Source organism: Beta vulgaris, chromosome 3 (assembly GCF_026745355.1).
Source record: "Beta vulgaris subsp. vulgaris cultivar EL10 chromosome 3, EL10.2, whole genome shotgun sequence".
Classification (NCBI taxonomy): Eukaryota; Viridiplantae; Streptophyta; class Magnoliopsida; order Caryophyllales; family Amaranthaceae; genus Beta; species Beta vulgaris.
Window position 1 is genome coordinate 8,978,003 of NC_079204.1, and position 10,038 is coordinate 8,988,040.

Sequence of the window (10,038 nt, forward strand, 5' to 3'; positions counted from 1 at the left end):
TGTTAGTTTTCTAACTATTTGTGCAAATCTTTTAATGAGATATATTAATAAGACCTTATGATATCTTATTTTTGAAGTACTAAACAATGGTGTTATGTTGGATTCATGGTTAAAGTTCCACTTTTCATTTCAAAGATATATATTTTGCCAGCAAGTGTTTTGGGGTCAAGATGACTGTTATTTTAGTTTAAAATGAATAATAGGTCTCGTATTTTAAGTAGCTACTAGTTATTAGGCCCGGTCTCGTATTTTATTTATTAATATAATATTTTATGATAATAACACTAAATACAACTTAGTCTAGTGGTAAAGACTTTAGTATATGTACTTGAGGTCTCATGATCAAACCCTACACTACGCAATATCTAAAAAAAATTATTATACATGGAATACATGAACTAAGGTCTCGTTTGGTTGCACTTGGGAAGTTGATCTTCCCTTGATTTTTCACTTCCTAGGAAGTAAACGAAATTGTTTGGTAGACTATGAGAAGATGGAATGGAAAGTGGCACTTACCTAGGGAGAACTAGGTAAGCAAGCAACTTCCCTCATTGTGTGGGAAGTAGAACTTCCTAGGAAGTTCCACTTCCTATGCTCTAGTTAAACAAACATCTACTTATAATGTTGACTCTTAAAGTATGATTAAAAGTTGGTTGAGATGGTAATTGTGTCATGTATAATAGCAAGTGGTCATAGGTTCAAATCTTGTTGTAAGTTAATTTTACTTTCGTTAATTAACATGACTTATGTATACATAACTTCTTTTTTTTTGGAAGAGACCCTTATTTTCTTTATTAACGTGTGTATGTTCTCCACTTGTCCTCCTCTTTATTCTCTCTGTTTCATCATATAGTGTTTGTTTCTTTTTTACACGATCTCCAAGACGAAACTTTGACTTTTAATATTTTCAACCTCGTATTAACTAAAAAATATAAATGGTTGATTTATGAAAGTACACGTTGAGACAAATCTAACAATATCACATATGAGTAGGATCTTTTGTATATAATAATGAGAATAATTGATCAAGAATTTTAAAATTTGACTCACCAAAGATGAAACAGGCACCATATTATTATTATAGGACAAAGTGCGTATAAGTTAATTTTAGATGTATTTTTATGGTTATGAACAATCTACTTACGAATTGACAATTCTATTTTACTCAATATTTGAAAATTTTACTTTCATTTTATAGATTAACTATCTCCGTGAATTTTGTTTTAATATGTGTTTAGATCAATTTTTTTTTTTTTTTTTGAATGGGAACGAGGAAATTATCATTAGTAAAACGACATACGACATCTACAATCATATTAATCCTTACCTAAAAGATAATCTAAAATATCAATCTGAAAAATTGTCATCCACGCTACTAATGTAGACGCTTCGGAACCGCTGTCGTGATAGGGTATCACTCCAACCATAATCGATTTTAGATGGCTCAACATCGTTAAAGATTGATGTAGTAGTAACCTAAAATCTCAACTTCATCTCGATATTCTTGATTTTCAGCCGGAGAGTATGATTTCTCAAATCTGTAAAACGATGCTTCACCAGTTCCACAAATTTGCAAGCCAAAACTTCCAAATCTATATCCCTGGATCCATAAACGATAAATAAACAAAAAAAAAACAGGATTAATTGACCCACTACGAAAGAGGTGACTCTAAATTTCATGAAAAGAACAAAAGCCATCACACAAATGAGACTTCTTGAAACCATAAAAAAAACTTTGTTAAAATAACTTTGTTGTTTGACTTGTTTCTCTCACTAAAAAAAAGCTTTTTCAGTTGAAGTTTTTGAAGACCCGATCAACTATCAGTTACATCATTGTCCTATTCCTAACTATACACCCAAAATAAAAATAAAAAGTTTAACCCCCATTACAAATTATATGTCATGTATACCATTTTTGCATCTGGTATTATGTTTATTTCAAATTCTGAATGCAACTATATGCCAACAAATTAAATCAATGATAGATAACGCTAGAAACCAAACTATGCAAACAGAGTTTGGTAAAGACATTTTTTACAATGAAAGTTTTGTTTTACTTTAGATGTATAAAAACATAATTAAGATTTTTTTTTATAAAGGTAAGATAAAAAAATTATTAGGCTACCCTCCCTTTCGAGGGTAACACCTAATGCGTCGGATACAAGAATGGGAGAAAGGGAAGAATAATTACAGTATGAGATCTCATAAGATGAACAAACTAGGTGGCCAACATTAGCAATCCAGTCGGCTACTCTATTGACTTCTCTGAAGACATGTCGTACATGATAAGAGTGGAACTTTGAGAGTAATGATTGTGCAAACATAATTTTTGAATGTACAAATATACTTTTTTGATGTACAAATGAATTTATGGATATATGAGATACAAAATAAATACTCGTATGCTTGTGCAAACATAGTTTTTTGATGTTCAAACATTCTTTTTGGACGTACAAAAATTATCGTGGATGTTAAACTACAAAAAGATATTGGATGTGTAAACATAAAAGTAAAAAAAAGGACTATGGATCCGAAAATATATTTGTTAGATGTACAAACATAATTTGGATGTATCAAGAAATTTTGGATGTACAAACATAATATTTGGTTGTGTAAGATGCGATAACAAAATACAATCTAAACATGATTTTAAAATGTGCAAACATAATTTTTATATTGCATAAATACTATTTAGACTTTCACTTACCCTCCAAAACTCCAAAGTGAAAAGACAAAAATTACTTTAACCCTTTTGACGCCTTTTATATTTTGCAATTTGCATTTTATTAGAATTTAAAGATGTATCATGGAATAGATGTAATGAATTCAATTTTTCAAATTTCAATGATTCAATCATCATAAAATATTATAAACCTAACTTAGGAAAAAAAGATATTATATAATAACATACTGGACTAGATTCAGACTTCAGAAAAATTTCCGGACTGTACTTAGAAAAAATTCGAATCGAATTGCACTCAATTTCTCGATTTCAAAAAAACTTTAGACAGAATTTAAATTTGGTAAAATTCAATCCAATCCGATCTATTTACACCCTACCACCAACACCAACTAGCACAATAAAGAAAAACCACAAACAGACATGGAACCACAAACAGACAATACAACAGACATTTCTAAATTCCAATACTTTAGTTTAGGCCTCAATCTAAGGCAAAGTGTGCGTGGTTAGAAAGTACAAGAAACAAGAAGTTGTCTAAAACTCTAAAGTAGACGTAGTGACCCTCACGATGTTTCATGTTTCATGTTTCATGTTTCCTCCTTACTTCTTATTTCTTAATGCACCTCACGATCTCTCTTTTCTCTTTCTTGTTTCCCTCGCTCGTTTCGGATCACCACAAGTAACCTTTTCTCCATCACTTTTTTTCCATCTCTCTCTTTCTCTTTCTAATCAGTTAATCAACAACAACCCACAACAACAACAACAACAACAACAACAATACACAGCTAAGAAACCAAAAACAACTCTTCACTTCTCTCTTTTGACTTTCCTTCATCCTACATTTCTATCTTCTTCAATTTTCTTTCAGCCATTGTTTTTGTTTTTCTACAATTATTTAACCCTTTTTTCTTAGAGTGTAGTTGAGAAAGAAAAAAGGGTTAAATTCAGTACTCAAATTTGAGTACTTTTTATCATCTGGGTTTTTCTCTTTGATTAATTGTGAGAATTGGGTTAGTTTTTTTTTTGTGTGTGTGTGGTTAAAAGATGGGGTTTGATGAGCACAAGGAAGTTGGAGAGAAAAGTGGAGCAAAAAAAGAGATGATAAACACAGATAATGAAGAGTTAGATAAACTTGGAAGACAAATGAGTGATAATTCTCTTTATACAACTGACCATGAAGAAGAAGATTATGAGGGTAAAATTGAATTGGGTCCTCAATTTACCATTAAAGAGCAGTTAGAAAAAGACAAGGTCTTTTTGTTTTTTCCTTTATTTTACTTCCATTTTTAGAAGTACATTTTTGTTATGATTTGAAATGTTCATAATTGGTATGTTGTCAATTTGGGAATGCAGGATGATGAGAGTTTGAGGAAGTGGAAGGAACAACTTCTTGGTAGTGTTGATTTAACTGAAATTGGAGGTAATTTATCTTGTTCAGTTTTTCTCTGTTTTTTTTATTCATGTTGTGGTGCTTTGAATTGGAATTTTGTAAATTTTGCCTTGAATAATGATACTTTAATTATATCTTAGACTGGAACTTTTGGTCCAAATGGCAATGTTATTAGTATGTTCCATGATGCCTGTCCTACAATTTTTTGATGATTTCCTTTATCTTTTATGAGCTTGGTAAATGCAATCAATTTCCTCCTGATCTATGAGTAACATAATAATGGTTGGATATAACAAAATCGTTGCGGCAAGCTCAACAATGATTGAATCAATTGGAAGGGGTGGGGGTGGGAACTAGGTAAATGTGGCAATCTTGAGAATTGAAGAGCACATTTTTAGCTGGGGGTTTCTTATTGTTAATCAATTTAGTGAAGGATTACATCAGTTGATTGGGAATCGGATTAGTTTTGTTATTGTAGATACAATAGCTGCTTGCCATACGAAGCAATCTCTAAGCTTTGATTATTTCAAGCAAGATTGAGCCTAAGGAAAGGGAATCATTGAGTTATTGCTACACTTCAGTTTCTAGATGACCTGGTGCTTATATGTTGATGGAAGTTCTGTTACTCGAACTCTTTAAAACTTTTGGACTTCTTTTGGGTTTCTCCATGTCATTTAGACGTTTATGTGTTTCTCCTGTGAATATTTTGAGATAATATCAATGTACCTGTATATATTTAAGGTGTTTGGTTTGTTTCTAACACGACCAGACGGGTGTTAGAAGGAAAATTGAAGAGTCGGAGTACCAAAATGGCAAAAGCACACACCTTGCTAGTGTAATCTTTACTGCTGGTAATTAACTTAACGTTGAGAATTTGGTACCATGGTGTGTGCTTGAACTTTTTGGGTGACCGTGATTGGAAAAGGACAAGAGGTATATAGATGAGCAACTTTACTTTACTTTCCTTGTAATGCTGAATTATCCCTTACTGATGATTCTTTGAGTTCAAGGGTCCTATAATGAAGTTATGGTATTAGGCCCAGCTCTTTTAAGCTACTGCTCCAATGGATTACATGACATGTGGCATCTAACTTATCCCCGAGTTATGATTGATTCTTTTCGGGAAGGTTCAGTCCAACATGATGATTAGTTCCTCAACTATTAGTTTTAAAGTAACTGGATCTCCATGCCACACAATAGCATCTTCATCATTGCTAGCTAAGTGTATGAGGAAACTTTAAGCATTATGTTGTTTTCCTAGCAAAAAAAGTGGAAGATTCATTATTATAGAAGTTTCTTTGTTTACTTAAGCACAAATTATTCTGTTTTTACTGCATCGAAACTTTTGAATGCCTTGCACTTGTGTAACAAATCTGTTTAAGTTTATTGCAGAAGCTTTGGAACCGGAAGTGAAGATCCTAAGCCTTTCAATTCTCTCACCAGACAGACCCGACATCTTTCTTCCGATTCCAGAGGATGGAAAACCAAAATCACCATGGTTTACTTTGAAGGAAGGTAGCCGTTACAAATTGAGATTTACATTCCAGGTTAACCACAACATCGTACTTGGGCTCAAGTATGCTAACACTGTGTGGAAAACTGGCATGAAAGGTGTGCTTTTTCTTTTTAACAGTATCTCTTCATCTCGTTTAAAATATTGAAGATCAAAGATGGTGGAAAAGCTGGCTTTTAACTGATCTTATTTACAGTGGATAGCACAAAAGAGATGTTGGGAACTTTTAGTCCTCAACCAGAGTCATACACACACGAAATGCCAGAGGAGACTACCCCTTCTGGTTACTTTGCTCGTGGATCATACTCTGCAAGAACAAAGGTCAGTCTCATCCATTATATGATTTGTTGCTTGCTATTGTGTGCAGACTTTCGAGATGTCCCCGGTTTTAGTTGTTTGGCTCATATTTCTTACAACGGTTCATATTATAAGTCTTTATGTTATGGAGGGGAAAGGTAAAATCCTAGTGAGTCATTACATCCGTCAAGTTTACACTTATTCCTTTAGAGAACGATCAAGAATCAATTACCAATATCATCTATCTATACTATGAATTTAAATGCTGTACTCTTTCACAAGATTTTGTCACATGGCATTCGCCATTTGACAATGACATGGCAGCCGACAAGCCTTACAATGAGACTGATTTGGCACAAGTTCAAGTTGTTTTCTCTCAATAGTAGTTTGTCCCTTAAACTCACATCCTTTTGTTTCATATGATACACTTCAACCATCAAATCAGTAAACTAAAGTGATAGATCGAGAAAAAAATATATGCTAATAAGCAGAGTGTAACAGTGGTGAAGGTCTGAAGTATTAAACTCACACTTTATATATGCTACTTGACAATCAATTTAATACTCCAATATTTTTTCATATATTCGTCATTGTCATAATGATCGCCACAACTATGATATTGGGGATTTTTAGCAATTGGCTATTTGCTATTGCCGTTAGTTGTTGGTTGTTTTACTTTGCGGGTTTGACCAGCTGTTTGTATTGGCTGGTTATGTTGGGTGTTTGACTTGACTATATATAAAAGAGTATAATATGTCTTTGGTGCTGGCTATATAACACAAAATGAATGTAAAAGCCAAAAGGTAACATAAAAAGCTAGTAACAGCTGGCTTTTTAGCTACTCAAAAGCTATACCAAACATTTTTTTTGACTGTTTAACCAAATGAACAAGCTAAAAGTCAATGAAAAAGCCACCCAATCGCCATTTACCAAAACCCCTACTAACTAGCCGCCACAATTAACATGTCTAATTGTCCGCCGCCAACTTCCATCCCCATCATTATGCTTTATTAAACATGACAACGTATTAAAAATAACTATGATAAATTTAAAGTTACATTGAAAAAGTTATGTGCATCTCCACTTGGGGAAAGACTAGTTATATTTGGTGTCACTATTTTAGTTAAAATGGTTTTACTATCGGTAGTTTATCTATTTGTTCTATCTTTTTGAGAGAGGACAATTTTGAAAATCATGTAAGCTTTTGAAACATCGGTGGTCATATTTCAATTTGGAATCATCTTTTTTTACTTTAATGATCTGTCATTACTGTTAGAAGGGTACCCTCTTGCTTCTTTCTCTAATTATCTATTATTACTCAATAGTGAAAATAGCATTTCAATTAAAGATAAAGAAAGTTAATGCCTCCTTTAATTTCTCTTATTATCTATCATTACTCAATAGTGAAAATAACAATTTAAATAAAGTTAATCCCTCCCATCTTAACTTATTAGCTCTTAGTAAAATGTTTTTCAGATCACTCCTAGCTTTCAACTGGATCACTTTCTCTTCCCCTCCTCTTTCCACTATGCTTGTTCCCTGTCACTGCTTTCAGAATTTCAAAATTGTTACGGTCTTTAGCTCGGCAACCTTTCATTCTCTGGACCACATTGATGTTCACCACAGTCATGTGAAAGATATAAATTCATTCATCTTCATTAATAATTTTGATGTCCCAGTCTGCGGTACCGCACTCCCAATTTTGTTAAGCAGTATCTTTTTTTTCCCTTGTACTGAATTTAATTAGTTCATGCACTATGGACTTGACAAGAATACTTCTTGATGTGCGCTCTCTTAAGTGTTTATTGTTCTTCCTAAATTCTTCATGCACTATGGACTTTAACCGTGTTTATCCAATTTTTATATAAATTTCTTTTTGAACTTGTGAAATCTTATTAGATTCGTTTCAATATATGCTCTCAAAACATCAGTGGCTTACAATAAGAAACTAACACATTGGAGACCATGAAAAATAAAGTATGAAGAACAAGAACCAGATGGAGTGAATTGTAGCCTTTTCTAGAAACATGTTGCATTCGCGGAAAGTCACAGCACATCCGAATAAGTGACATGAATTGTATCTTCTCTTCTTATTTTGCAGTTTCTTGACGATGACAACAAATGCTACTTGGAGATCAATTACACATTCGACATTCGTAAAGATTGGCTTAGTACATGATTGGAGGAGTTAGGCGTGATCAAGTCTCTATGACCAAATTATATCTAACTCCTGGCCCCCAATTTATTCTCTCAAGATGAACATAGGTTCTCAAAGTTGTTATGGTCGCTCAATTTGTTTCCATTTCTTTTCCTTTTTCTCAAGCACATTATTTGGAAAAGAAAAAGAAAGAAAGAAACTCAGATATCTTCTTGTGTAATAGAAGTAGCTAACTTTGCTCAGTTTGCTGTTTTTGCACTATCTTGATTCTTGGACACTCAAAAGCATTATCAGTCTAATGGAAAATGTGTTAGTTTCTTACATTTTTTTGAAAAAAACTTTTCTGCTTTCTTTCTATCATAAGCAAGTTTAGCTTATCATTAATTATTTGGTATGGGTGACTTAAGGTTTACCATATGTTGAAAAAAAGAATGCCCAAGGCGCAATGGCTTTGACACCCTTTACTTGCTTTGCGAGGACAATGAAGCTAAAAATTTGTATATTTGACATAATCATATTATTAGTTGATCACGTCAAATGAGTAACTGACCATGTAATATGTATACTTCCTCCTCCGTTACTAAATAAGTGTTATATTTACTTTTTCACGTAACTCAGTGTGTATTTCAGATTATTAATATCTTTAATTGTCATAATTTAAAATTATAAAAAGTTGATATTTTAAAAGTTTACATTGAAACAAATCCAACAAAATTCCTTTTGACTATGTTTTTTCTTCATATAATAGCGCGAAAACGGGGTAAAGTTAATTGATGCATAATGTTAGTGTACTCAACGTAACACTTATTTAGGAACAGATGAAGTATTTAATTTCTCTGATTTCTTTAGATGCAAAATTTGCCTTTTTGACAGGTGAATTAACATAATCAAATGTTGTTTATGAATAACAAAGATAGTATATAGAATTTCTAATAACGTATATAAAAAAGCATTTTCAAAGACTATATGATGAGGTAATTGTTGTTACATACTTACATTTGTAGGATTAGCTATATATAATTTTTAGGGGTCAGTATAAAGTTTAAATGGGTTATTGATAATTCCACAAATATTTGAACGTATGATATACTACACAAGAGAAGAGATAGGTAGATTGTTTCAGTCTGATTGATCATCATCATAAATTGTTAGGATAAAGAGATTTAGGAGTATATCCTAACATAATTACAGTAGGTAATTGGGGTCATTGATAAGCATGATTACGGGTTAAAAATGGCTAGTGTTAATACACTGATAGGGTAACTAATATAGTTTTTACTAGGTTGTATTAAATATACTAAGAGCCTGTTTCGTTCAGCTTTGAAGAGTCTCAAGAAACTGAATAAGAAATAGACTCCATTATCAGATGTTTGGTACAATTTTCTCTGTTTCCATTCCTTTACCTTCCTCAATCCTACCCCCCCAATTTGATACCCCTCTGATCCTTGCGATAACAAATACCGTTAAAGAGAGGAAACATAAATTCACCTTTACAACTCCACTATGGGTCACCCAGTCATCTGATCAGCACAAGAATTTGAAGAAGAAAAACGGAACTGGAAAAAATGAACCTTGTGGGTCTGGAGAAGATGAAGCCAATTGATGAGAGAAAGGAAAAAAAATACAGTAGTGTGAGAGGCAGTGACGTATCTTGAAACTTTTGTTACTAGGGGGCCAAAAAAATTCACATTAACATATATGAAAGTCTAAAAACTATAACATACAAACATTATTTCTAGGTCCAAAGTAAACAAATAAATATATATTGTATAAAATATCAAAATAAACTAAGTTATAAATTAATGTTTATACCTGATAAATAATAATTGTTGGTACACAGACGAAATAAAGAAGTCAAAAGTCAAGGTTTAAGGTTTTAGATAGTATAAAGTTAAAGTAAATCGTGTGTAAGAAAAATTAAATAAAGATTTTTTTTTTTTGATTAGGAAATTAAGTCAGCCCAAAGGCTAACCCCTACAAGGCTACTAGCCTGTAGG

The 10,038-nt window shown here is 32.4% G+C and overlaps 1 protein-coding gene across 1 annotated transcript; it reads left to right on the top strand.

Annotated features, from left to right (window-relative positions):
• The first annotated feature begins 3,261 nt into the window (after positions 1-3,261).
• On the top strand, positions 3,262-8,362 carry LOC104906488 (rho GDP-dissociation inhibitor 1). The gene is made up of 5 exons (XM_010695252.3): positions 3,262-3,934; positions 4,037-4,103; positions 5,466-5,684; positions 5,783-5,907; positions 7,985-8,362. The coding sequence occupies exons 1-5, from the start codon at positions 3,728-3,730 to the stop codon at positions 8,060-8,062; spliced, it is 696 nt and encodes a 231-aa protein (XP_010693554.2). The 5' UTR covers positions 3,262-3,727; the 3' UTR covers positions 8,063-8,362.
• The last annotated feature ends 1,676 nt before the right edge of the window (positions 8,363-10,038 follow it).